Source organism: Zea mays, chromosome 2 (assembly GCF_902167145.1).
Source record: "Zea mays cultivar B73 chromosome 2, Zm-B73-REFERENCE-NAM-5.0, whole genome shotgun sequence".
Taxonomy (NCBI): domain Eukaryota; kingdom Viridiplantae; phylum Streptophyta; class Magnoliopsida; order Poales; family Poaceae; genus Zea; species Zea mays.
Window position 1 is genome coordinate 203,750,143 of NC_050097.1, and position 27,856 is coordinate 203,777,998.

The following is a 27,856-nucleotide window of genomic DNA, read 5'->3' on the forward strand; positions in this document are numbered from 1 at the left end:
TAATTTCTCGGCCCTTCCCCTGTCCTACGGAATGAATCTCAGGCTGTGTCCAGCAGCTACCGGAAGAAGGAGGCTGCGGACATCGTGTCTCAGGCAGCTGATTGCACTCGCACCGCGCTGTCGAAATCTCGAGCACGACGCATCGTTGCATCACACGCACAACTGCACAAGCAGAAACCACCGGATCCAAAAAAATCCAGCAGCGGCTGGCAATACCCGGATTCATAAAAAAATACCTTCACACCAGACACAGTCTGATGGATGATCAGCTGATCACTCACACGAAACCACACACACCAATTCGTACCATCTCTCGTCAGCCACGCCCTCTCCACCGCCCCACAACAAACTTCCAGGTCACCAGCAGCCGCCATCGTTGTTAGTAAACAGCAGCAAGTACGTGACAAAGAACGGGGAGCAGAGAGCAAGACGCATGACTCAGATCAGAAAAGAGAGGAGGAAGTAATAATAAATAAGCCAAGGAAGAAAGCGAGAGAAATAAGAGGGGGGGAAACGAAACGAAGCGGAAAAAACCGCACCCCAACAAGTGTGTGGTGGCCGGTGGGCTGGCAGCGGCAGCGCAGCAGGGTAATAAAATCCAGCCAGCCCCTCCACGCCCGGCCACAGGCGTGGATGTACGGATGTCTCCCCTGGGATGCCCCACCCCGCCCCCGCGATCCTCCTCCGTCTCCGTTCCGGCCCTCCGCCTCCCCGCCCCGTCCGTCAAATGATTCCCAGGCCCTTTTTCCGGTAAAACCACCGCACCGAAAGGGCAGCAGCTCAGACGCGCCTCGATGCCTCGTGCTCCATAACCAACGCCCACAGCCCAGCCATTAGCCGTGCTAGTCATCAGTAGGCGCGCACACTCGCTCGCTCGCAGCGCTTCGCTCGTTGCCAGTTGCCACCGCCATTTTCCCCTCGTCGGACTGAAAGAGCGCTCCCCCCCACCCCCACCGCGGCGGGAGTGGGAAAGAGCGGAGGAGCATGCGGGAGGGTTTTCACCGCGGCCCGAGAAAGGAGGACCTGCGCCGCGCGCATCGCGACGAGCCGCTCCCCGCTGGCACGCACGCCAAAAGGCGAAGAATCTCTCGGCTGAGCCCCCCCGTCCCCTCCGCCACCGCCGTTGTAGCCAGTAGGAGGTAGCTACCCCAGATCTGCTCGTCTCCGCGCCCGCCCGCCAGATTCGCCCCACCCTCCGCCATGCGGTTGCCGCCGCCGCCGCTCTGACTGGGCTCTCTTCTGCTGTGAGAGGGAGGAATAAAAAGCGGTTTTCTTTCGGGCGGCAGGCCGGTCGGTCGCCATGGGGTGCGGCCAGTCCAAGATGGAGGAAGAGTACGCGGTGCGCCACTGCCGGGTGCGCTCCGAGCTCCTCGCGCTGGCCATCCGCCAGCGCTACACGCTCGCCGACGCGCACCACGCCTACGCCGAGTCGCTGCGCGCCGTCGGCGCCCTGCTGCACGACTTCCTCCGCGGGGTCCAGTCGCTGCCGCCGCCGCCGCCCGAGCCCGCGCTCCGCCTCCCGCAGCAGCGGAAGGGCGACGGCCTCCCTGCCGCGTCGCCGCCGCCCGCGATGGCGTCCTCCTCCGCCGCCGCCGCCGCGCCGCCCGTCGCCAAGCAGGTCCGCATCGCCCCCGACGACGGGCATATCCAGTTCTCCGACGGCGACTCCGATTCCGAGGATGGGCACATCAAGTTCCACTCCGACGAAGAGCCCGACCCGGCTCGCCGCCGCCCGGAGGTCGTCCGCTCCACCGGCGCGCCGGGTCCTCCGCCACCGCAGATGGGACAGCCGTATGCCTCCGGCGGAGGGTATGCTCCGCCGCCGTATGGTCCTGGATACGGTTACGGGTACGCCACTGGGCCTGGTCCGGGTCCTGGTCCTGATTATGGCGGTATTGGCATGAACGGCGGCGGTGGTTATGAACCAGGCCATGGTGTCATGTATGGGCAAAGCTATGGTGGCAGCGGCAGCGGCGGCGGCTATGATGACCAGGGCTATGGTGGCATGGGCAGTGGTGGCGGCGCTGGCGGCTATGACCAAAGCTATGCTGGCATAGGCGGATATGGCCAGAGCTTCTTTAACATCAGCTACGCTCGCAGCCAGCCACCTCCACCATCTGTCTCGCACGAGCAACGCCTGGAGGCGACTAATGCCAGGGTCCACTACTATTCCGGCAATGGCGAGCAGCAGCCACCCCCGCGTGGCTATGGTGGTGGGTACTCCTACCCACCACAGAGTTCAAGATCATATAATCAGTATGCCTATGGTGGTTACTATGGAGGTGGTTCTGCTCCTGCACCACCAGCAGACATCCCATCCTCCTCCGGTGAGCCAGCAGCAGTGCCACCGCCTCCATCTCCGCCCAGGGTGTCCACCTGGGAGTTCCTGGACCCGTTTGGAACTTATGAGAGCTACTACGAGCAACCAACTGCTACAGCAGCTCCATACTCTCCTGGCAGGAGTTTGAAGGATGTGCGCGAGGAGGAGGGGATTCCAGACTTGGAGGACGAAGACATGGAGGTAGTCAAGGAAGCTTATGGTGATGAGAAGCACCCTGTGAAGGGTTACATGGGGAACGGGAAGGCCGCAAAGGGAGAGGGTAGGAGCAGCACGGGGGATGAATTGCCCCGCAAGTCCAAGTCATCTGAGGCCAGTGGTAGTGGTAGCAGCTTGGAGCATGACGTTCATGTAGTGGAAAAAAGTGTTGTCGGAGAACAAGTTCGACACTCGGAGCCACGGCAGCATGTTGCCGGTCTACCACCCACAGGATCGGAAAAGCTATACATTGATGACACTGAGGTGGTGGTGGAGATCAGGACTCAATTCGAGCGTGCCTCACAATCAGCTGGTGAGGTATCAAAGATGCTTGAGGTCGGAAAGATGCCTTACTACCAGAAGGGTTCAGGTTTCAAAGGTTGGTAAAGCTTATTTCACATTTGCAATAAGAATTCTTATTCTTACTGTGCACTTGGCAGTATGAATGCTAATTTGACACAATCAATCATTTAGTCTCCGCAATGATTGTTTGTGGTATACCGACAATGGAGGAGGAGTTTCTGCGTTTTGAAGAGGACAAGGCGATGGGCTCTGGCAACCTCTCCTCTACACTACAGAAATTGTACATGTGGGAGAAGAAGCTTCTTGAGGAAGTTAAGGTATATAATATACTTTACATATTTGGATTTGTTAGGAATGTTGTGATATGTGAGATTGCTTTTGGGCATATGATTCTTTCTGCTTACACCTTCATGCTTGTAGATCTTAATTGAGATTGCACAGTCAAAATCTTGTATGTGAAGCTTCCACATTTTATCCATTCTCTCATGTTATCCTGGCTTTGTTCTATTTATACCTTTTGGAGTTGCCACTTGTATATAGAAATTTTAGCTTCAGTTTAGTTTTGACTTTGTGACACTAATTACAGATCAAGTAGCTAGTTTAGGTTATGATTATGAATGTGCCTGCTCCAATACCTAGTTTGGAGTGTCTATTCACATGCTATTAGAAATTAATTGTGCTTCTAATATCCTTGCATTTCCCCCCTTTTCCTTTTTGACAAATGTTCGTTCAAGAAATGATTGTGTCTATGATTTTGTGCTTTCTTTTGCATGGTCTTTATGTTCCCAAGGCTTCACGCTGACACCAGTGCTTTTACTTTGCCAGCCAACTTATGGGTCCATGTTTTTTGAACAATTGTGTTGTTTGTTTGTATTATGTCAGGCCTAATAAAATCCAGTTTGGATTTGTTCATTATTTTTTTGTACTGTGTAAACTGATGTGACTTTTTTGGGGATTGACAGACAGAGGAGACAATGCGGGTACTGTATGACAGAAAACGTGAGGAGCTGAAAATGTTAGATGAGAAAGGTGCCGAAGCTCATAAGCTTGAGGCCACTGAAGTTTACATCAGGAAGCTATCAACTAAGATTAGCATAGCTATCCAGGTTGTAAACACTATTTCAGAAAAGATTAGTAAGTTGAGGGATGAAGAGTTGTGGCCTCAAACATGTGAGCTCATTCAAGGGTATGCAGCTCTTATCTCAAAGCAGCTCTAACCTTATTTTAGCCCATAAAGTACTACGTTATTGCAATACTTCCTCTGTCTGTGCTCTGATTTACTGGCTTGTCTGGTTTTGAGTTTGTCTGACTAGTAGTTTGGCTTGGGTTCTCTCTGCAATTCTTAGTACGGAAACAAATTATTCAAAAGGTTCTCACTGGCTTATGTAGTAAATTTTTTTTTTGGAAGTAACTCATACAATATGTGACAAAACAGGAATAACATATTTGTTGTAATTCATGCCTAAATAGATTGATAATCCTGTGTTAATACTGATAGAGTGATATATAGGTGTAACATCATGAATAAAGTTATAACTTTCTAGAAGTAGGCATTGGTGTTTCTGACATAAAAGATGTATAAATACATGGTTGGAGTTTGTGCATGCATTCTTCTATTAAAAATTATATTTACAATGAGTTGTATTCTTAGATGTATAAGTTGGCATCTGTGAATCCTGTTTTTGTCCAGGGTTGGTATATTTGCCATAGATTATTTCTCGAGACTGAAAAAACAATATATTTCAGGTTGATGAGGATGTGGAGCGTTATGCTAGAATGCCATCAGATACAACTGCATGCCATATCCCAAGCTAAAAACATAGACTCCATGATAGACACTGCAAAGTTCGGTGACGCTCATATGGACTTGATCAAGCGGTTAGAGCTTCAGCTATTGGATTGGATTGCTTGTTTTGTTGCATGGGTTAGCGCTCAAAAGAATTATGTTAAAACCTTAAACCGGTGGCTGACAAATGGTGTTATCTATGTTCCCGAGGAAACCGAGGACGGGGCGCCTCCATTTTCTCCTGGAAGATTAGGAGGGCCACCGATCTTCGTCATATGTAATAACTGGGCTGCCAGTGTGGACAGGATATCTGAGAAAGAAGTAGTTGAGGCGATGCAGGCCTTTGCATCCAACGTTCTGAACCTCTGGGAGAGGCACAGGTCAGAGCAAAGACAGGGTCTGATGGCGAACAAAGGCATGGACAGGGATCTTAGGGTGATGGAAAGAGATGAGCAGTCGATGCGCAAGGCCCTGGAAGCGCAGAACAAGAAGCTCGTGCTCGTTTCGAGTCAGGGCAGCGTGTCCTTGTCCGCGCAAGCGTTACATGAGCAGCGAGGCCCTGGCGCTGAGGTTGGCAGTTTGCAATCAGGCCTGAGAAATATCTTCGAAGCGATGGAGAACTTCACTTCTGCATCCGCGAATACATACAGGGAGCTCCATCTTCGCGCCGAAGAAGAGAAAGCCCGAGTTGCGCAGGAGAGCGGCGGCAGTGTTCCCTAACTCCTTTCAACGCTTAGGTTTTACACGAGGACATGAGCGTCTGTCAATGCAAAGGGACCGCCACCAGTGACCCCCCTGCGGCACAGTGACACTACAACCCTTGTGGCAGCTGATGCACCTTGCTCGCCAGGTGCCCCAAGTTTCGGGTTTCGGGTTTCAGGCTCTGGTGTGGAGTTAACAGGTTGCAACACGGGTTTTGTTTTACTAATCTGTACATGAGTTGGGCTACGTGATGCATTCTTTGATCTGGATGGCCAGCAGTTCTCCTCAAACCGGAACTGTGAAGCACGGTTATGGAAATAGGTATATCACCAGGCATGTTCTGGTAGTTGTGAGACCCCTGGAGCGACTGAGTGAAGAAGAGGCAGGCCCTTGTGCATCTGGGAAGCTGAATTATGACCTCTAGTTGGCTGTGCAACCCCAGAAGATAATTGGAAGGAAGATGTAAGCCGCACGATCTTGGTTCAGATCAAAGGGTGGGGCATATAAGATCCTGTTGTCATGAAATCCAAGATCCATGGAACGCTGCTCTCCACCCCATGTCACTATGCCAGCGCTCAACCGTACATACAAGAGGCCAGGCTATCAGAAGGTGTTCCGTAATCGCAGCACTTTGGCATGTCATTGTACATTTGTACAGAGAGGTGATGCGGGATGAATCGAGCTGGAGCCTCTTGTCCGCTGCCGAGCGCCCGAGACATATGTTTGCTTAGAGTTTCCTCTGCTGCGTCTGGACTCTACTTCGCCGTGCAACCGAGCTGGAAGTACTCTTACAGGGTAGACGACGCCCTGACCCGTTCTGCAGATCAGCTAACCGCTCCGGCCCTCAACCTTTTTTTTTGTTTATTATATATACATATTATTAATTCATTTGTAGCACCCCGTGTACAGCTGCCGGCGAACTTAAACCTGCTGCGCCATATTTTATTCATTTTTTTCACCACGGGTTTGCCGTGCTTGTGAATTGCTGAATGCTCTGAGCCCACCTGTTGTGATGGTCTGATGGATAGGTGTAACGGTGGTTAGCAGTACAGCATCGCGATGGTGAGTTTAGTTACGGGCTGATCTCGCCATACCAATTGGATAATTTCAAGCATCGGAAAACGGCGACGATCCATGGATCGATCTTGGGACGGCTATTCGTTTTATTTTCAGGATTACCATTTCGTTTTTTTTTTTGCTTACAACTATGAGAAGAATGCCCCCATGCATGAGCCCGCCCGCCAGATTAATTGAGTTCAAATTACTAGTACCAGGTAGCCTGCAAGCAAAGACATGCTACTGTATCTGTATAACCTGGGTGCTCGATTGTTCCGGTCAAAGTGAAGCTGAGAACTAGAAGGATCGATCGCCGAGGTGGTTTCTGGGAACTAGCCTCGATCTGTGCCGACGACGCATACTCTAGCAGCTCACTGCTCACCTCTCAACCTGCTAGCACTGTTCCGCACTTCCGCTAACACACTGTGAGTTTTTGTATCTGTGTGCTGTGCAGGCAGGTAGCTGCAGTGGCGCAGCAAAACTGATGAATGGGCGTTAATACATTATCAGTGCTAAGCTCTACTCAAGAGAAGCCCTTAATACATTATCAGTACTCCTCACCTCTTTGGGACATCTGTTGGGCTTTTGTTGTTTCTTGCCAATTTTCCTTTTTTTCTTCTTCGGCCAACAAATGGACGACATTTATGCATGCTTTATATAGGGGATAGGGGGATTTCGCCCGAGGATCAGACTATCTGCAGCTGCCACCGCGAGCTGCCCCCTTCCGCCATGCAGAGGCTACAGTCCCGCCCCTTGCAGCTGCAGCGCATCGCCCTACGGCGCCCCCACGCGACCGTTCTCTTCTCTCTCCCTCTAGATGCAGCGCGCGCTCGTCTCCTCCTTTCTAGTATGCTATGAGTCCGGCTACAATTGTTAGTAGAAGAAAAATTGATAGTGAATAAAAAGTAGTTATATGAAATAATATTTTATGGTTGTAGTGGGGTATAGAGGGAGAAAATAGGGAGAACCGCTACGGGTATGAAATGAAATGTTGATAATTAGACGCAAAAAAGTGATAAGGGGAGAAATTTAGGAGTAACCGCTGCAGATAGTTTCAAGCGATAGGCCCCTTGTCGCCCCTGGCCCGAGTGACAGGTGGGCAAATGCCCAAACTGTCGTCTGCCGAGCCCCTCTGCTGGTGGGCCTGCCCCTTGCCGCGTCCTGTCCCGGACAAACCCCAATCCTATAATTTCTCTAGATCCACATATATTTTTGAAAGTTCAAAAAATAAATATAAAAATAAAAAGAGTCCAGTTCTTAGGTCCCTCCGCAGAAAGAGTCTTACGCCACCACTGACCACAACGATATAGTTTCTCCAGATCCACATATATTTATTCTCGGTGTATTTTAGGCGCCGAGTGCTTTCAGCTCATGACCTTCACTGAAAGGTAGGGGGCAATGTGTTGAGCATCAAAAGTAGAAGGGTTGGCTGGCTGCATGTGCCGGACATATTCGACCCAGAGCTGAATTAGTCCTGCGGCGCTGGATTTGTCTGGCGTGGCTGCCGGACATGTTCAGGATCGTCGTATCCGACCCGAACTCGAGATTTGTTCGGGATTTGGAAGGATTTCAATTTGTGCAAGGGTCCAAGCCTCCTCCCTATATATATTGAAGGACAATCGCCAACTGAGTTAACTCCAATCGAACCAATACTTCTATGTTTATCAATTAACCTTTATTTGCATATGTTCTCTCAACCCCGTCACTTTCCAAACCCTAACTTCACCTTCACGTTGACTCTATGTCGTCTCGAAGTGCTCTAGGTGCCCTAGGATCCTTCTTCCCCGGCAGGGTCCCTTATGGGAGGTTGGATCTAAGTTTTCCCGAGCCTTTAGTGCTCACCCGACAAGTCTGGTCTGTCACTGGATAAGTCCGATGCTTCTAAGTTCTCTTTCATGAGTTAATTCGGAAATTTAATAATGGTATTTGTCACTGTGCTGACATTTATGCATGAATGCATAATTCTAAGTTTTATTTCACGAGTTAACTCGGAAAAACGACATTTTTACCTTTATAGTACCCTTTAAAGTAAACCTGGAAATAATTCAAAGGGTCAATGTAGTTAACAACAAACATATTTGAGTCATCAACCATCAAGTGCAGCATAGGGGCACCAAACAGGGACAACTCTTGATAAAGAAATGGCCTAGAATTTTTCTTATTAGAGATATGGCTATCTATCCAAAAGAACTTATCAGGTGTTTGTACCGTGGCCATCCAGATAGTCCTCCATGGTCTGTGAATGCCTGTTCAATCATCATCAACCGTTCATTGATGCCTCTAACCTTCAAGGGATTGTTTCTACATTGGGACCAAAATTTTCCATGTCTGTAGAGCCTAACAAAAAACTAAAAAGTTAAACAATGTTGAAAGCATGAATCAGGAAACAACATGCAACAATCTGGAGAATATATACCTTTAATTCAGAATCCACTTTTATAACTGCCTTTCTGAACTCTTTGATTGACTTGTGTAAGGGTGACAAGCTCACACAGACATTCACAGTACTCTTTCAGATACCCAATGCTCCATTCTGATAACCAGGACAACTGTCGTGATTCTATAAATTTGGACTTACCAAAAAATAGAAAATGGGAAAAAACTGAAATAGGTGAATCTATAATTTGTTTGGGAGCTCCTAAGGAGAGGTCAAGCTCTGTGGCATAATTGTTGTAGTGGAAGGGTAGGATACTCTCATCTGAGAGCCTAAGAGCAACAAGCCCTCGCATGCTTGCAGCTGAAAAGGAAATATAAAGTTAATTCTAGATGTTGCCAAGTATCCAACACAATTAGTATGATCCACTTTCACTAACCAACTCTGCCAAAGTACGGTTAAAGGATCGCATAGGCAATTTCACCGCAACAAACTTATATGTACGTTTCATTCTACAAAGACAACAAAACTTTTTTAACAGACTATCGCTGGGATGAGAAATGTGATACATTTCTAACTAATTTTCAATCTAACAAACCTGATAGCCACCGGTGAGGACTTTGAGGGTGTTGGCGACACACGTACCGCGCTGGTGGCACTTGGCGAGAAGGTTGCAGCCTTGCAGCCTTGCAGGGGTAGAGGTGAAAAGGAACCTCCACCCCCTTCCTATCTGCTTCGATATCTATTAATCCTAGATTCGGTAGCTATCATCATCGTCTAGAAAAAAAACATACCTGTGCATTCGGGTTACCCGAAATATTTTAGTCGAATAATTCGGTATTAAAAGCAACTACCCAATTTTTTGTTTTAAAAACTATTACCCGAAATTTCGGGTTCGGATTTTACTGGATATACCCAAAATTGACAAAACCAACCATTTTCAATAGAGATTTCAGTTTTGGATATCGTTTAAAAATTTCAAATAATTTTTAAGGGAAATTTGGATCCATACCATTAAAAGATCACCACTTTGGATCTATACCATTACTATCTCACTTACATGTGGGTCCACATGAGTCAATGACATGTGGGGTCCATGGTATATATCTAAAGTTTGGATCTTTTAATAGTATAGATCCAATTATTCCAATTTTTAAATGTAAAAATAAAAAGGTACTTCTTCGAGGTAACCCCGCGTGGGCTTCCAAATGCCGGGGAAATCTGGTCTGTGGCCGAGTTCCACGCGGGTTTCTGCTAGAAGGAAAGCCAGGGACATTCACAGCATTCGGACTTCCAAACGAGGCCCCAAAGGCCCAGTAGACTTCTTACTCCGCTGATCTGGATCGGACGGCCAGAGTGTCGCTTCTCTTGATCCGACGGCGCCAGTGGACTTGCACGGCACTTTATAGGGCACTCCCACCGCCGAACCCTAGTTTCTGGTTTATCTTCCACCGCGCTTCGCCCACTCGCTCCAGCCGCTTCACCGCGCCGCCACCGCCACCGCGAGGATGGTACGTCGATCGCGCTTAGTGTCAGTGGTGTTAGTTCCGGTGGGGGTTATGAGTTGTGCGGGTTCTGACTTGGGGTTTTGTGTGTTTGTGCTATGCGTGCAGCCGTTCAAGAGGTTCGTGGAGATCGGGCGCGTGGCCCTGGTGAACTACGGGGAGGACTATGGCCGTCTCGTTGTCATCGTCGATGTGGTCGACCAGAACAGGGTAAGGACTGACCTTTAGGCTCGTGCTTTGTACTACTGGTAGTAATGGGTTTGTATCTGCTGATCTTCGTTAGAAATGTGAACAATCGCTGTATTTGGTAGCACCTGATTCAATTTATTTGAATTGGCCAAGTAGCGTGCCCTCGTGCCCTCATCTAGCGGTTAACCATACCTACTCTTGAGATAAATGGAGGAGATAGTACCTTAGCATTTGGCAATGCCAGGAGGCTAAGGGCTGTTTGCCAAACTTGTTCCCCGAATGAACCAAGACCGAATCCCTCGTTTAGATTCCTTTTAAGGTGCAACGAATGTTCAGTATCTAGCAACCTATCTCTGCGTTGCCTTGATTATTTGTCTTGCTGTAATTGATTAATCAAGCATTCAAGCCCTCATCGCCTTGTTGCATTCTGTGAACCAGGCACTTGTGGATGCCCCTGATATGGTCAGGTGCCAGGTGAACTTCAAGCGGCTCTCACTTACTGACATCAAGATTGACATCAAACGTGTCCCCAAGAAGACAGCCCTGATCAAGGCGATGGAGGAAGCTGGTAACTCTAGAGCTTATGTTGTGGACCTCTTTAGCACCGCCACACTTTATTCAACTTCTATATTCTAGATGATTGCCCATAAGAGAATGGTGACACTTATTTGATCTCTTGCTATTCTTTTTTCAGATGTGAAGACCAAGTGGGAGAACAGCTCATGGGGCAAGAAGCTGATTGTCCAGAAGAGGAGAGCATCGCTCAATGACTTTGATAGGTTCAAAGTCATGCTGGCGAAGATTAAGGTCAGGAACCTTCCTGTCAAATGTCTAGTTCCTGTTGACAGTGTCTATATTGCTGGCTCACACTTTCTTTTTCTTTTATGTGAACAGAGGGGCGGTGCTATCAGGCAAGAGCTCGCCAAGCTGAAGAAGGCGTCCACGGCTTAAGGAGTCTCTTTCCGTGAATGTCATGTTAGAGTTTTTGGTTATGAGTTGGATCAGCAATTCGATTGAGCGTTGTCAAAGCCAGAATTACCAATATGTTCCCTGTAAACCCATTTCAAACTTTATCAAGCACGGGCGTGCTCAGGATACTTTTGCCATGAATGATATGGAATATCTATGGTAGCTTGTGGCAAATGTGTAACGAGGCCGCAAATCTCGTGACTATCAACTCAAAGTTTCTTCCTCACATTTCAAAGGGTATCGTTAGCTAAAAATATAGGCAAGGGAGCTAAATGATGAGTTGGGCGGGCAATTAACTGTTACGACAAGTCTAGGCTGAAAATACAAGCGTCTGACCATCCAACACTTGATCATTGATCTTCTTGATGAGACTCAACAGTCACGTGATCCATTTTGATCGTTGATCTTTGATGAGGCTCAATAGTCACGATGACATTGTATAGGAGCGTATGGTCTAATTCCCTAGCTAGATCAGCGTTCATGAGACTTCTCTAGTCACATTCTGGTAAGCATCGGAGACCTATCTAGTCACATTCCGGTGAGTAACGGACTTGGACACAGTCACACAATTGTCTAATGGTTGCCCTATTAACAGGGTTCGACACCCTTGTTGGAAGGACCCTAGTCACTCTGGGCGTATAATTGTCGGCTTGTTTGTTGCGGTTTTAATCCAGCTGCAGGTTCTACGTCTCTATAGCTGCGAACAACCACGGCTGCCCAACAAGCCGTGTAGATTTGGTCTCAAGACACCAGCCGGACGGTCCAATGATTGACCTATCAACATGGTTTGACACCCTTTAGGGCTTGTTCGGTTTTACCTCAATCCATATCAATTCACTCCAATCCATATGGATTGAAAATAACCGAACAAGCCATTAGGAAGGACCTAGTCGCTGTAATTGTACCATTTGGTCTCAAGACACCAGTCGGAACCGATCTGGCACTATAAGAACCTCTTTGGTCTCTTTTCATGCGCAGTCGAATTCAAGCACCCCTATAAACATTCCTAAATCACTTTGAATATGAAAACTTTGTAAACGAGGGTTGTTCCAAATGATTTTGGATCTCATCTGAATTAATTAGGATAAAAATAACTAGTATGTACCACACTTAACTCATTATACTTTCCTAGGTCAAATTACTAACTCATACCCTCATTATAGAGGAAAACAAATCAGTGAAGTACTCTTAAATGTCTCTCAACTCCAATTGACACTTAGAAACTAATACACCATTAACCTTGTCATCCATCCTTTAAAAACTAAAATAAATTCCATACTTTAAAGACATGAAAACTGTTGATTTCCCAAACAATCACCATTATTGTGACCTAACTACTTTTTCTTTTGCAAAACACATGTAATCATAATACTCTTGTATCATTATTATTGATCACCGAAACTATTGAGGGTCTTATGCTTTCAATTGCCCATACATCACTAGTCCATGCCTTCCGTGCTAGCAATTCAGTTCCTTTGCCTCCTAACCGCAATCGCTCTATCGATGCATCTGTTATCCTGCTATGATCAACTGCCACGTCTAAACGAATGCCTTTGCTCTAGACGACAATTACTCTCCTCTCCCCATTGATGCGTCTACTCTAATCGGTAGCTACTGAGATATATAGATATAGGAGAGGAACTGTCGTGGGAGATGAAATTCTAAGGACGATTCATGGTTAGGATGGCCATATATAAGAAAATTTTAGGGGTCTCTTGGAGATGCTTATATAATATAGATTTTTTTTAAAAAAACATGTGGAATGCATGCATTGAAATTGTTGGTAGAAAAAATATCATTGTTAAAAAAATTGTAGAAATAATTACATACGATAAACTAATCACAAAGATTACAAGGAAGACATGAAGAAATAAAATGAAACATAAAAAAGACATAGATCCACCTCTAGGGGTAGTAATGGATCACGATCCAAATACTCATTCGCAAAAGTTAGGGTCCTTAAATAAATTTAGTTAAAAAATGATTAGGAATAGGATCCGATCCTAATTTGATTCGATCATCAGACTAACCCACTCCTTTTCTCTTTGATGTGTCTACCATGATCCTGCTGGGTGGGGAAAATTTGAGGCCCTATGCCAACTCTAAAGTAGGACCTACATGTTTTAGAAAAAAACATTATTTAGTTCTTTGAATAAAATCTTACGTAACATGATTATATTCAATCTTGATTATAAATCTACATGACCATATCAATATTATTATCAAGTATAGGGTCTCGATTATGTGACTGGTTGCTGGATGACACCTGTGATTCCATAGCAATAAATTTATCCACAGCTCTTTTTTAACACTGAATAAATTATGTATTCTCTATTTCGTCTTACTGTTTGCACAACATGATTCACTGCTTGCACGTGTATATAAATTAAACACAATCAGTCTATATTAATACAAGAATTATAATAACACCAGTGGTTGCTAAATAAACATATGATTAAATAAATACCTAATAAAGTTGATCAGCAAGACAGGTGCTAGGAGCAAAAGATAAAAAGATAGACGCTATACTGGTACGCATTAACACATATTCTCTGCTGTTTTTTAGGCCCCTAATTTCTTGAGGTCCTGTGCAAGTGCACCGTCGGCACGTGCCTAAGCCCGGCCTGATGATCCATACCTATTGCGATATAGGTAACTACTGTGGAAAATGGAGATTTAATGCTATCTCTAGCAGTGCTATATAGACACCATATATATAAGTCGTTTATAGCGTTCTCTAAAAGACCCCCTCCTCTATATTATTTTTTTTCCAACAATGTCCTCTATATCTCATTATCTATACATAAATACATAAATCAAAAACATATTTTACTGTTATTTTTTGTACGCATTATTTATCGCACTCTCAAATATTTTTATGCCTATTTTAGTTTACCTTAATTTGTTGTTTAAAATATTAAAATGGATAGATAGAATCTCTAGGATAGAGGAATGTCCTCTATATTTAGAGTAACATTTAGAAGACGTTGTTGGAGGAATAGAGGAGGAGAATCTTATCTAAATATATGGTAGAGGACCCTAAAAGATCATTGCTCGAGAAAGAATCATGTTTAGGGTAGCCATATATCTTCTCTACAACTATTAAGCGTCATCTGTAGACTGCCCCCGCTCTCCCCTTCCTCCCGCATCCCGCGCGCGCGGCAAACCACCGCCGCCGAGTATCCCGCCGCCCACCCGCTGCCTCCCGCATCCCGCGCGCGCGGCAAACAACCGCCGCCGAGTATCCCGCCGCCCGCCCCCACCCAGCCGATTCCCCCGCCCGCTGCCTCCCGAATCCCGCCCGCCCGCGCGCCGCAATCCCCGCCCACCCTCCCGACATCGACGCCTTCCTCCCCCGCAACGCTCCGACCATGGCGTGGGGAGAGGACGAGGCTATCGACCCCGACGTGGCCTCGACGGGTCTTCACGTCTCGGAGCGGATCGGCCGCGACGCCGTTTCCTCTCCGCCGCCAAGACCATTCTCCGCATCCGGCTCAGCCAGCTCTCCTCGAGCCCAGAAGCACACCGCGCGCCATGTGACCACCGAGAGGGCGAGGCGGTGGTGGCCGGTTCGGCGGAGGATGAGGCCGGGGCCTCGCACCGCACCCACCTATTCTTCTTGTCCCTCTCCCCCTCGCAAATCGGAGGCCAAGTACACTGCCCACCCAACCAAGTCAGGAGCAAAACAAGTAGTACGGGCTGTGTTTTCTGCGACGGCGAGCCAAGAGCAGAACAAGTAGTATGGGGCGTGTTCTCTGCGACAGCGAGCAGACCGGATCGGCGACGCCATGTCGCACGACGAGCTCGCCGACAAGGTACGCAGTTCCTCCCGATCCGTCCGCGCTAGCTGGCTGGGGCGGCTCCTTGCGGCTGGGCATCCGAATTCCGCCCGATTTGCTTCGACGGAGTGTTTGGTTTACCTGGTTCTGATGAATGCGTGGTTTCCGTGTGGCAGGAGCCGTCGTCCTCCGAGGAGTTTCAGGTTGCGCCGACGGATTCCAAGTTCCGGAGCCTCAGCCCTGCACCGATTCCGATCCCAGCTTCTCCGGGCATCAGATCATTGGTCGACTCGGTACGTGCAGACATTGCAGACATGTGTAGATGGCCAAAAGGAAAGGGCGATGAGCGCGGTGGCAAGAGATACAGGTCGTACAACTATAGATTTAATTTCTCTCTAAAGATTCAGAGTTATATTAGGCCACAATTTAGTGACCTATATATATAGATTTGGAGAAATCCTGCTTAAAAAAATATAAACTCGCAATAGGTTCCTTGCATTTTTGTATCGTAGTGCAAATGACAGCAGTTTCTGTGTATGAAGCAGGTGGCAATAGCTTATAGGAAATAGAGTAAGGAGAATACCATCTTTAGATTTCCCCAACATAAAAACCGGTTAATTGACATACATTGAAAAACAGACTTCTCAATTCTCATCACCTGAGCAACAACCTGATTACTTTACTTGTTGCCTCGCTTCAGTTCTTGATTCTCTACTCCCTGCCGACAAGTGTTGTCGCTATTGCATTTCTTCAGCATGCAGCCTCCAACATAGTACTCGTCAACAATTCTTGGGGCATAGTACTCTTGTTGCTTCAGCTCCTTCTTTGCTCGTTCTACATCATATAGTTTTTTCAATGGCAGCATCATAGTCTCCTGATGATTTAGCAAGTTCGGCAAGAGCATTTTCTTTTATGGTAAGTTCCTTTGAGATCATTTAGAAATCAGCATATAATTGCCTTCCTCTCTCAACAACCTTGTCACAGTCCTATAAGGCATTCATCGTGCTGGAATTCAAACGAAAAAATTAGTTTCTAAGGACATATGATGTTTATGTTTAATGGAATTATTGGACTGCTCTTTATTTTTGTTGCCTCAGAATGTGTACTTATATGATCAAGCTATCTGCTTCCTGCAGGAACACGGAGTCAAAAATGAATTTTGCCTTGACCTGCGCAACCAAGATGCAGGAAATGTATCTAATCTCTTGAGACTCCATCTTAAACAGTTGGCAAATATTTCATGTAAGATATTGGTTCATGACTCTGAGTTTATCAGTTCCTCTATTTAAGATTTATCTTATTTCTTTGTTGTTTCACGTTTGTAACTTTTGATTACCTGAGAATTACTATTGGTGTTGATGACAACAGTTTCAAGATGGGACAAAGAAGAAGAAAGGTGTGAATTTGTGGCGACATGGGGGACGTTGGGGTCACCAGCCCCACGCCGTCATGGCCTCCGCGGAACAGGGCAGATGACCCCAAACTGAAACTTTGGTTCCACTTTTGCTTTTCCAAGGCTCTCAATTTCATATTTCACCATCCAGCACTTACACAAACCATTCTGGGAGAACATGGCGAATTGAACTGAAAGAAGACCATATTTTCTTTCTGTATAAAAAAATATATACGTTGGTCTTGACCATTCTCTCATTTTTGCTAAAACTTTTGCAGGCCGAGCATTCCTTGCCCCAGCAGTACATTCACGCGTTCAAAGACGGACAATTTACGACATCTCTAGTGTCTCATTCTGGGGCTTGATTGTCTGCATGGCTGCCATTTCTTATTTCCTTTTGTTTACATCAGCTAGCTTATTACCTGCCATCTGGACTTATATTTTGTAGTTAGCAAGGTAACCCACTGCACAACCCGCTGCTCCGCCTCGAGCGCATGTGCTGCGGGTGGCTCGGCGTCATCTTCGAGTGGGAGGGGGTCATCGTTGAGGATGATGCCGAATTGGAAAGGCAGGCGTGGTTGACCCTGGCACAGGAGGAGGGCAAGTCGCCGCCTCCCGCTTTTGTGTTGCAGAGAGTCGAAGGGATGAAGAACGAGCAAGCGATTTCTGAGGTTCTCTGCTGGTCTCGGGATCCCTCCGAGCTTAGAAGTTTTATCACAGTATTGTGAGTCATGGAGTAGAGATGATGCTCAAAGGCAGTACATTGTAGAACTTGGTATACCAGAAGAATGGATGCATGAAGCTCTGGTGAGTAGAAAATTTCTTTAGTAATATGCTTTGCAAATGGATTATAATGCCAGTGCATGAAAAAACATCACACATGAAGCATGTGTAGCTAATGAGCTCTATATACAGGCTCTTTATCACGAATACTATGGAGATAAACAGGGCGCACTGGAGAATTTGATTCAGTGTGGCAACTGGAAGAAAGCTCATACTATTTTCGTGACTTCTGTTGCTCATTCTATGTTTCTGTCATGTAAGTTTTGCTTACAGTGCCCTAAACATTTTTTCAATGAATTTCTTTATTTGGTAAATATATTACCCTTTTTTCACCATGGTTGAAACATATTGCTTTTGCTGTGCATAAATATACAGCTGCACGTATTTCCTAGGAACCTCATGATGAGTTTGTTCAAACAATCTATTCATTTTATTATCATTTTTTGTAAACATGGCATTCCTGGTATGAATATGCAGTCACTTCATTCGTTGTTATTTTGGCTCAGCTAACCATCAGGAGGTCTGGAGGATCACAAGTGCCTTGGAGAACCACAAGTATGAAATTGCTGACTGGGACCTTGGTGCCGGAATATACATAGACTTCTACGTTCTGAAGAACTCAATGCAAGAAAGAAATGCCATGGATGATTCGGTACAAGCCCTTACTTCAGAGACAAACTCACAAGCATTTCCTTGTAGAACTGTGGCTGAGATCAGCATTACTTTTTTTTTGTTTCAGGGTTCACTCGAGGAGATGAGTGAATCATACAGAAGTTTCTTTGGCCGATTAAACGAGTCGTTGTTAGTCTGGGGAAGCAAATTACCTGTTGAGTCAAGGTAACGTTCGATTCTACAGTATGTGACTGATCCACATCCACTATCTGAAACCATTTCCTTCTGTACCATGTTTTGATGGAGTTGGGCCACTGGATTATAATGAGTTGATGCAAATAGCAAACCTGAACTACCTGAGGAACTTCACTGTTATGTTAAATTGTTCAAATCCCAGCTGATCAGCACCATTTGGAATTCTGAAGCATTCTTGTTTAGGTTTATATTTGGAGTATTCTCTCACTGGGCTTGCTGACAGTGTCGTGTTTGACAGGGCATGCTACTCGAAGATGGCAGAGGAGCTATGCGCGCTTCTGGTGGACACCCCAAGCGAGACGCTGAACCTACCCATGGGGTGTCTTCTAACGATGCTCAACGCTCCAGTTCCGGACGATAGCAGGTCGTCGTACCTGCAGGACGCACTCTCCGTCTTCACCGAAATCCTTTGCAGCGATCCGTAGCACAAGGGTCCACAGTGTTGCCGTAATCTGGGTGAAGGGAAGTGAAGCCTACAGGCAACACGCCGAAGAGTTTGTACGTCTCATGTTTGGTACTTGTAGAAAAAATTAGGAATGTATAACTATGACCTGATGTTGCTCCGGTGAATTTGTAACTCCGTCTGAAGACATGTGTCGGGATTTTCGTTGTATGTGAGTACCAGGTCTTGTGAAACGTTGACTTGCGAGCTGTACCAATAGGGAGTGATTTCTTGGGCTTCATTTCCTGTGTATCCGTGTGTGTGTTTGTGTGATTATTACAGGGAAGGTCAGCGTCACGGCGACCCGTGCTTCGGGGTACATTGGAGATTATTGAGGACTTCGTTTCAGCCGTAAATCACAGGGATTAAAGAGTGCGTTCGTTTGTTCAGGATTGAGGCCAGGAATGGTTCCAGTTGATCAAAGCTTATACAAATTAGATAAACATTTCTGGTTGGATTGGTTTTAGGTCATGATTCTGGAACAAATGAACACACCCACTTGGAAATGATTTAGTCCCCCTCAATACCACTCATTACGATCTTGATTCAACCCACTTGGAAATGATTTAGGCCCTGTTTGGTTTCTTTAGTCACTAAACTAAATTTTAGTGACTAAAGTTTAGTCCCTAAAGCACCCCGTTTGGTTCTAATGACTAACCCGGACTAAAGAGCATTAATTGCTATGAATAACGACTGTTTTACCCCTATTAATTAATGAATGTTTGCTATAAAAAGAAAGTGGAGAGGGCAAATAAGGTAAAAATATTATTTTAGTCCCTTTTAGTCATCCCCTTGGTGACTAAAAAACTAAAGTTTAGTCACCCCACTTTAGTTAACGTGTTTACTTATTTAGGGACTAAAATTGTAAACTTTAGTCACTAAACTTTAGTCACCTTAAACCAAACGGGGCCTTAGTCCCCCTCAATACCACTCATTACGATCTTGATTCGGGAGTGTTGATCTTGCTCTGGCGTGCACGTATGAGGTTCAGGTCACGCCTGTTGAAGGAGGCAAGGACAATCATGAGTCAGCTAAGATAGGGATATATATCATCCGCGATGACCGGTGTCTTAGCTTTAATCTGTATTAGCTTCAAATAACCGACTTTAATTCGAAACAAACAACCCTAAGACCTCTAGGATACCAGCGCGTAGTACCTTGTTTGTGATTGATTGAAGCACAATTGAAGCACAAGGTACAACGTGGGGGTGGCGTGGCTCTGGTCGGTGCAACTGCTACACTAGCGCACCTAAGGGCTTTTGACTTACAAAATCAAGTGTTTTTATGGTGTTAGATAAGGATATCTCTACTAACTATTAAGTTAGCGGTGTAAACCGCCCCTGCATCCGCCCGCACGCCCTCCCGCAAACCCCGCCGCGCTTCCAACCACCTCCGCAACCGACAGGACGCCGCTGCGGCGGCACTCGCTCCGGCTGCTGGCGCTCGTCGCCGGGGAGCACCCGCGGGACGCCGTCGCGCCGCTCGTGCCCAGGCTCCTGGCCGCTGCGCTGCGCCGCGTCCGGGACCCGGACTCCTCCGTGCGCGCACCGCCCGCGACGCTGGCCCCGCTCACCGACGTCGTGCTCCACGAGCAGGACCAGTGCGTGCAGCTGGCCGCAGCGCTCGTCGCCACCGCTGGAGAAGAGGCCATCGGGGTCGTAGGCGTCCTTGACACGCAGGAAGCGCGGCAGGCCGGGGTACTTGCGCGCGACAGGCCGGGGTACTTGCGCGCGGCACCGACGAATGCGAGGTTGCAGTTCTTGCGCCAGTGCGGCAGGCCGCCATACTTGAAGATGCCCATCTGCTCGACCTCCTCCAGCACGTCCTCGAACAGGCGCGCCTGCCCGGGGTCACAGCTACGGTAGTATGTGATGTCGAAGTCCACCATGTCTCCCGACGGCTCCCCGCGCGGCGCGGGCTTGCCTAGGTAGGCTGTGGACGCCTTCACGTAGCGCATGAGAATGCCATCGTAGAGCTCCACGCCACACAGCGCCCTGGGCTCCAGGTCCCGCAGTCGGTGCACCTCGGCGACAGCACAGCACGTCGCGACGCACGTGGAGGCTGAAGGTGGTCTGGTGGAAGAGGGTGCCGCCCCGCACGCGCGGGTCCCAGGGGCACACCGTCAGCAGCATGTCCTCGGGCCCACCATGGGGTACCCCGTGAACAGCCCGCCGCTCAGGGGCGGGCTCCCGCAAACCCCGCCGCGCTTCCAACCACCTCCACAACCGACAGGACGCCGCTGCGGTGGCACTCGCTCTGGCTGCTGGCGCTCGTCGCCGCCGCGAACAGCCCGCCGCTCAGGGGCGGGCTCCCGCAAACCCCGTCACGCTTCCAACCACCTCCGCAACTGACAGGACGCCGCTGCGGCGACACTCGCTCCGGCTGCTGGCGCGCCATGTGGATCACAATGGATTCCGAAACATTTTCTCATAACAATATAACACACATTTGTACATAAGTTATCATATTATTAGATGTTCCCGTTGCAACGCACGGGCACTCATCTAGTTACTACTATTAAGGCTGTAAGGGGTAGGCTGCCTCCCCTGGTTCTGTCTTTGGTGAATCTGCACCGTCTGCTCGCTTCGGTAAATATACACCGTCCGCCCACCCACGCCCACGTTCGTTCCCCCACCTCCCCCACCCCCACCCCGCGTGAGCCGCCGCCGCCCCGCTTTCCACCTCCAGTCCGCCGCTCTCCCGCGGATCGTGCTCCGCCCCGTCCACCATCCTAGCGCGATGACTGAGAGGACCGCGCCCGCCCCCTTCCCTCCTTCTCCGTCACGCCCGACTCCCTTGCCACCCCTTCATCTCGGATCTCGGCATGGGCGCTACCACGCCAATAGTTCGGTGGAGCAGGTGCCACGCGCTGCGCCACAGGACAGAGCCCGTCTCCACCCGACGCTGGCCACCTCCACCCTGAGCCCATCCAAGAAGTGAGTGATTTCCATTTCTTCAATTGGACGGCGCGCGCCCGCTCCGCATCCCGCTCGTCGCGCCCTTCACCATCGTGTCCTCGCGCCTCACCGCGCTCTCCAACGTCGCCGTGCGTGTCGAGCTCCGCAGCGGCGCCGTCGACTGGGGCGAGGCGCCCGTGCTACCCTCCGTCACCGCCGGGGACCAGCTGGCGGCGCTCGGCACCGCGGGCCGGGCTTGCGCCGCGATGCCCCGCCGTGGGCGCTCTGGCAGATGCGTGAGTCAATCGGGTACCCACACCTCGCCTCGCCTCCTCGGCCATGCCCACGGTCCGCCCGCCCCCGCCCCAGCCGAGGTGAAGCTTGCGAGGTAGGAGGGCCACAGCCGAGGTGACCGGTGACAGGCTTCTCGGCTCGAGCCCTCGACGCCAGCGCCATGGACCGGCAACATCGGCTGCGAGTGCGATGTGGATGCCATGGTGGTTGCGTGCATCAGCGAGAGGATGATGATGATAGGGAAAGCGCTGTCTGAATGGGACTAACTCATACTCACATACATCAAGCCGCTCGACGAAATGCTCGATCAGGGGTGGACGCCTTGCCGCGGTGGACCCTTGTAACAATTTGATGACAGTCTTCTTTTGCATGAGGAGAATGGTGTGGCATTATTGGGCGATGTTCGCAACAGTTGGGTTGGGGTTTCGATCTTACAAGCTCTTTTTGTTAAGGAACACAATGCAGTGTGTGATGCAATAAAGGTAAGAGAAGCATCACTATTATTATCTATTTGTTTAGTTTATATGAAGAATTTGATGTTCTTGATTTCTTTCCACCGTACCGATAAAGCTGTTGTTTATTAATTACCAAGACATTAATTTTTTATGCTAAAATATGAAGAAACAATTTAAAATTTTCTTTTAATATCTCAGGAAGAACACCCAACCTATCACACGAAGAATTATATCGGTATGCCAGATTGGTCACTTCTGCTGTCATTGCAAAGGTTCACACTATTGATTGGACTATCGAGTTTCTCAAGACTAAGACCATGAGAGCTGGAATGCGCACAAAATTGGTGAGGATATATTATCTCATTTTTCTCATATTTGTTGAAAGAAAACAATTAATGCTGGTATTACTTTTCCAAGTGGAAATTTTATTTACATCTGCAAATTCAAATTAATTAATTAGTGAGATTGTGTACAAATTTACCTCATTCTAATTCTTTTGTGAAGGTATGGTTTATTGGGTAAGAAAATAAAAGATACATTCAGTCACATAGGAGGACCGGCATTAGGTGGGCTTGTGGGATTGAAGAAGCCGATCAACCATGGCGTACCTTATTCTTTGACTGAAGAGTTTACCAGTGTTTACAGAATACACTCTTAAGCTCAGGGATCCGACCGGCCAACCCGATGCAAATAATTCCCCACCGTACCTGAAAGAGTGAGTAGACAATTTATATATATGTTTGGCATCCATTCTTCTCATTTTTATGTAGAATTAAATCAGACAGAAACGAGTGATACAGATTATAAAGAATTGAACAAAAAAAGTTAAGACATTCTTCTATTAGATATCGACTTTTACATAATGCATTACTGAACCAGACTTTGGGATTTGAGTTGAGTGTATGCTAAAAGAGTTGTTGACCTTAAACATGGGGTCAGGGTCAAAGTTCAGTCTCATTTTTTCTAATTGAGGTTTCATTCCTGCAATAAAAGGGAAAGCTGGTCTGGAGGAATTTTGTCTATTTTATCAAACATTCAGACTATGAATCTGAGCTGGAGTTTCCTTCAAGCAAATCTCATTTTTAATTCAGACTTGCATATAGAATTCAAATTGAAACAATTATGATTTTCTCAAGATCAACCTTACTGTTCTCCACCTGTCTTAAATTACCATTCAACTTCTCGAGTTTCAGTGCCAACCCTCACACTTCATTTTGTGACTTGGAATGAAGACTTGCCATCATAAGAAGAGATGCTTCACCTTCAACCCGTTTTGAGTTTCACATTGTAGCCTAATTTGGAGGTTATCCTTCCATTCTTTCGTATATATGAGTTCTTACTCTATCATGTGAACTTTCCTTTCAACATTCTCTTGTTCTATTTTCAAGGTCATGAGTTAGATTCATGGTCCGATATTCTCGCTAATGATTGTTGGTTCTCATGAAGGGTAGCATTTTCAATGTTTACAGTTTGAGTTCTTTCAGTGTGCTTTCCAGGTCTATCTTATTATTCTCTAACTCACTAAACTTCTTTGTTGATCTATCAAAATCTTGTGTCAATGTTTTCATGTCTTCTTGCAACTGGGAATGCAGACCCTCTGTCATGAGAAGAGTTGCTTCAATTTGCATATGCCTATTGCATTCATCTTGCAGCTTGAAATGGACATGAGAATGGTTTATCCAACCCAAACACGTCTTACTCCATTGGCAACAACCATTTTTGTTATGATCTGTAACTGCAGGCGATAAGAATGTTGGGTGTTTGTGTGCAGGCAATAAGAAGGTTGGGGGATTGGTTCCACTCCGCAGGCAATGACACGGGACACGGGTAACGTTGGAAGACCAACAGAACATCAACCACTTCGGTTGCCTCAGCACTTGCCTCCACGAATTCCAGGAAAATAACAAGCTTGCGAAGGTGGATTCCTTGACATCTTGAGTTCACCATTTCACAACCTTTGAGCAGATTTATATTGTGTTGCTTTAGAAGTAGACGTGATTTTGTGTTTAGTTCAAAAATGTTCATATAGTTTACGAACTTTTCAATCAGTAAAGTCGGTGCCTCCTTAAGACCACCTGGGTTATGGCTCGCTGTCAAGATGAAGGCACCAATAGTCTTTGATCCCTTTTGTTCATGTGTTTATAAACCAATAGCCAGGTTATTCATTAGACTCTATAAAGAAGTAGAAGTGAGACTGTTTTGTCTAACACAAACACATCTTACTTGATGGGCAACAACCGTTCGATGGCATTCCATGATTTCCACTGCAACAAAGTGTAGTTGTCCACCCTTCTTTGATACATGTCTTCCACGTGGATGTTTTTTTCATGAGCACCTTTCATCCATAATGGCAAATATCCATAGTGATTCAATTCGTTTAGTGCATAGTGGTTTTTGGACTAACACCTCTGTCAACTTTCAATGTTTGTGCAAATGGTAATGATTTTAGCTTATATTCTGAACGCCATTTTAAGGTTTTCTTCAGCATTTTAGTAGCCTTCTTTACGTCCCAGTTCCTTGCTATCGGGTACCTTGCAATTGAAGCATCTGAGCAATATAGAGCTGATTTTTCAGATAGTTGTCCTAGGTCAGTTCTAACTTTACCTTGCAATTGATGCAGGTTGAAATTTTGGTCTGCTTAAATTATTTAAGCCCAAAAAAATTGTTTTGCTTAAATTGCATTGCGAATTCAGATGTAACATAGCGAGTTATTTTATTTGTATTCTGCATTTTGAAGCGATAGAATGAGAGCACCTAGAGGGGGGGGGGGGGTGAATAGGTGATCCTGTGAAACTTAAACTTATAGCCACAAAAACTTGTTAAGTGTTAGCACAATGATCGCCAAGTGGCTAGAGATGAGTCTCAACAAAACACAATACCACAAAAGATCAACACAGAGAAGACACAGTGGTTTATCCCGTGGTTCAGCCAAGTACAAAACTTGCCTACTCCACGTTGTGGCGTCCCAACGGACGAGAGTTGCACTCAACTCCTCTCAAGTGATCCAATGATCAACTTGAATACCACAGTGTTATGCTTTTCCTTTCAATATCCCGTTTGCGAGGAATCTCCACAACTTGGAGTCTCTCGCCCTTACACTTGAGATTCACAAAGAAATACGGAGTAAGGGAGGGAAGCAACACACACAAATCCCCAGCAAAATGCGCACACACAAATCCCCAGCAAAATGCGCACACACACGGCCAAGAATCGAGCTCAAAAGACTATCTCAAAGTTCTCACTAGAACGGAGCTCGAATCACTGCAAATGACAAACGAATGCGCAAAGACTGAGTGTGGATGATCAAGAATGCTCTAAGGTTGCTTGGTGTCCTCCTCCATGCGCCTAGGGGTCCCTTTTATAGCCCCAAGGCAGCTAGGAGCCGTTGAGAGCAAATTTAGAAGGCCATCCTTGCCTTCTGTCGTCTGGCGCACCGGACAGTCCGGTGCTAGATTTCTTTCCTTAAATGGCGAAGCCGACCGTTGGTAGATTTGGAGCCGTTGGCGCACCGGACATGTCCGGTGCACACCGGACAGTCCGGTGCCCCCTTCCGACCGTTGGCTTGGCCACGTGTCCCGCGCAGATCGCGCGGCCGACCGTTGGCACGGCCGACTGATGGCTCACCGGACAGTCCGGTGCACACCAGACAGTCCGGTGAATTTTAGCCGTACGCCGTCGGCGAATTCCCGAGAGCGGCCACTTCGCTCGAGGCAGCCTGGCGCACCGGACACTGTCCGGTGCACCACCGGACAGTCCGGTGCCCCAGACCGAAACAGCCTTTTGGCTGTACACAGCCAACTCTTCTCGTTTCTTCTTCTTTCTGTTTCTGATACTTAGACAAGTATATTAGTACACAAAACCAATGTACTAAGACTTAGAAACATACCTTTTCTCTTGATTTGCACTTTGTCCATTCATGGGCATAGATTTACATTTAAGCACTTGTGTTGGCACTCAATCACCAAAATACTTAGAAATGGCCAAGGGCACATTTCCCTTTCAATCTCCCCCTTTTTTGGTGATTTATGCCAACACAACATAAAGCAACTAGAACAAGTGCAATATCACTTCAAATAAAAACTCAAATTTATTTTGATTCAATTTGGCATATATGGATCATCCTTTGCCACCACTTGGTTTGTTTTTGCAAATCAACCTCAAAATCCTATCTCTAAGTCAAATCCACTTGTAGAGACATCAAGAGAGGTTTTCCAAAGAAAATTGATTCAAGATTCCAAAAACTCCCCCTTTTTCCCATAATCAACACTTCTCCCCACAAGAGGCCAACTTTTGACAAAAGAGACAATGCAAGAGTTTTGACAAACCAAAAGCTCTATCCTACTGTTTTCAAAGTTTCTCAAGTGGTAGCTGATCCATTTATTGCTTTGGCCTTTATTTTCTCCCCCTTTGGCATCAAGCACCAAAACGGGATCAATCTTGGCCCTTTAACCCCATTGCCTCACCAAAATCTTCAATTAAAAGCAAATAGGCAATAAGAGTTTAAAGATGAACTTGGAATAAGTTACCCTCTCATCAGAGTGCAGTGGAAGTCTTTCACGGTCCAAGTCCACCTTTCCCTTTCAAACCTTCTTTGAGACTAAAACAATCAAACTCAAGCATATGGTTAGTCTCAAAGGGTCAAGTTGTAACACATCTCCCCCTAAAACTGTGCATCACTTTGCAACGGACTTGTGAGGTCCAGGGAGTGTTTGTACAACTTGAGCACCATACTAAACAACAAAATGCAAAAAGGAACATGATCAAAGGTATAAACACATGTATGCTGTAAATCAATCCAGGTTCCGCGAATCTAAGACATTTAGCTCACTACGCAACCTGCAAAAGGTCTTCTCTAGAGGCTTAGTGAAGATATCGGCTAGCTGGTTCTCGGTGCTAACATGAAATACTTCGATATCTCCCTTTTGCTGGTGGTCTCTCAAAAAGTGATGCCGGATGTCAATGTGCTTTGTGCGGCTGTGTTCAACAGGATTTTCCGCCATGCGGATAGCACTCTCATTATCACATAGGAGTGGGACTTTGCTCAGATTGTAGCCAAAGTCCCGGAGGGTTTGCCTCATCCAAAGTAGTTGCGCGCAACACTGTCCTGCGGCAACATACTCGGCCTCAGCGGTGGATAGGGCAACGGAGGTTTGTTTCTTAGAGTTCCACGACACCAGGGACCTTCCTAAGAATTGGCACGTCCCTGATGTACTCTTCCTATCGACCTTACATCCAGCATAGTCGGAATCTGAGTATCCAACCAAGTCAAAGGTCGACCCTTTTGGATACCAGAGCCCGAAACAAGGCGTAGCAACCAAATATCTTAGAATTCGCTTCACCGCCACTAAGTGACACTCCTTAGGATCGGATTGAAATCTAGCACACATGCATACGCTAAGCATAATATCTGGTCTACTAGCACATAAATAAAGTAAAGACCCTATCATTGACCGGTATGCTTTTTGATCAACGGACTTACCTCCTTTGTTGAGGTCGGTGTGTCCGTCGGTTCCCATCGGAGTCTTT

At 46.9% G+C, this 27,856-nt stretch overlaps 3 protein-coding genes across 3 annotated transcripts; all 3 read left to right on the forward strand.

Annotated features, from left to right (window-relative positions):
* The first annotated feature begins 673 nt into the window (after window positions 1-673).
* Window positions 674-6,313, forward strand: LOC100275115 (BZIP transcription factor). The gene is made up of 4 exons (NM_001348000.1): window positions 674-2,915; window positions 3,011-3,156; window positions 3,802-4,025; window positions 4,586-6,313. Exons 1-4 carry the CDS (start codon window positions 1,301-1,303, stop codon window positions 5,343-5,345), a joined length of 2,745 nt encoding a protein of 914 aa, NP_001334929.1. The 5' UTR covers window positions 674-1,300; the 3' UTR covers window positions 5,346-6,313.
* Window positions 6,314-10,216: 3,903 nt separating this feature from the next.
* On the forward strand, window positions 10,217-11,591 carry LOC100192835 (60 ribosomal protein L14). Its single transcript, NM_001138026.1, has 5 exons — window positions 10,217-10,268; window positions 10,371-10,472; window positions 10,890-11,019; window positions 11,146-11,258; window positions 11,346-11,591. Exons 1-5 carry the CDS (start codon window positions 10,266-10,268, stop codon window positions 11,400-11,402), a joined length of 405 nt encoding a protein of 134 aa, NP_001131498.1. The 5' UTR covers window positions 10,217-10,265; the 3' UTR covers window positions 11,403-11,591.
* A 5,705-nt stretch (window positions 11,592-17,296) lies between these two features.
* Window positions 17,297-18,667, forward strand: LOC103649227 (nuclear pore complex protein NUP96). Its single transcript, XM_020549378.2, has 5 exons — window positions 17,297-17,399; window positions 17,508-17,631; window positions 17,882-18,027; window positions 18,115-18,212; window positions 18,466-18,667. Exons 1-5 carry the CDS (start codon window positions 17,385-17,387, stop codon window positions 18,665-18,667), a joined length of 585 nt encoding a protein of 194 aa, XP_020404967.1. The 5' UTR covers window positions 17,297-17,384.
* Window positions 18,668-27,856: the final 9,189 nt, after the last annotated feature.

Excerpts from the sequence above, each read along its gene's own strand:
- LOC100275115 (NM_001348000.1), top strand. The coding sequence starts at position 1,301 with ATGGGGTGCGGCCAGTCCAAGATGGAGGAAGAGTACGCGGTGCGCCAC. Across the intron at positions 2,916-3,010 it reads GAAGGGTTCAGGTTTCAAAG|TCTCCGCAATGATTGTTTGT; the intron begins GTTGGTAAAGCT and ends TCAATCATTTAG. Across the intron at positions 3,157-3,801 it reads AGCTTCTTGAGGAAGTTAAG|ACAGAGGAGACAATGCGGGT; the intron begins GTATATAATATA and ends GGGGATTGACAG.
- LOC100192835 (NM_001138026.1), top strand. Across the intron at positions 10,473-10,889 it reads ATGTGGTCGACCAGAACAGG|GCACTTGTGGATGCCCCTGA; the intron begins GTAAGGACTGAC and ends TCTGTGAACCAG. Across the intron at positions 11,259-11,345 it reads TCATGCTGGCGAAGATTAAG|AGGGGCGGTGCTATCAGGCA; the intron begins GTCAGGAACCTT and ends TTATGTGAACAG.
- LOC103649227 (XM_020549378.2), top strand. Across the intron at positions 17,632-17,881 it reads TCATTCTATGTTTCTGTCAT|CTAACCATCAGGAGGTCTGG; the intron begins GTAAGTTTTGCT and ends ATTTTGGCTCAG. Across the intron at positions 18,213-18,465 it reads AAATTACCTGTTGAGTCAAG|TGTCGTGTTTGACAGGGCAT; the intron begins GTAACGTTCGAT and ends GCTTGCTGACAG.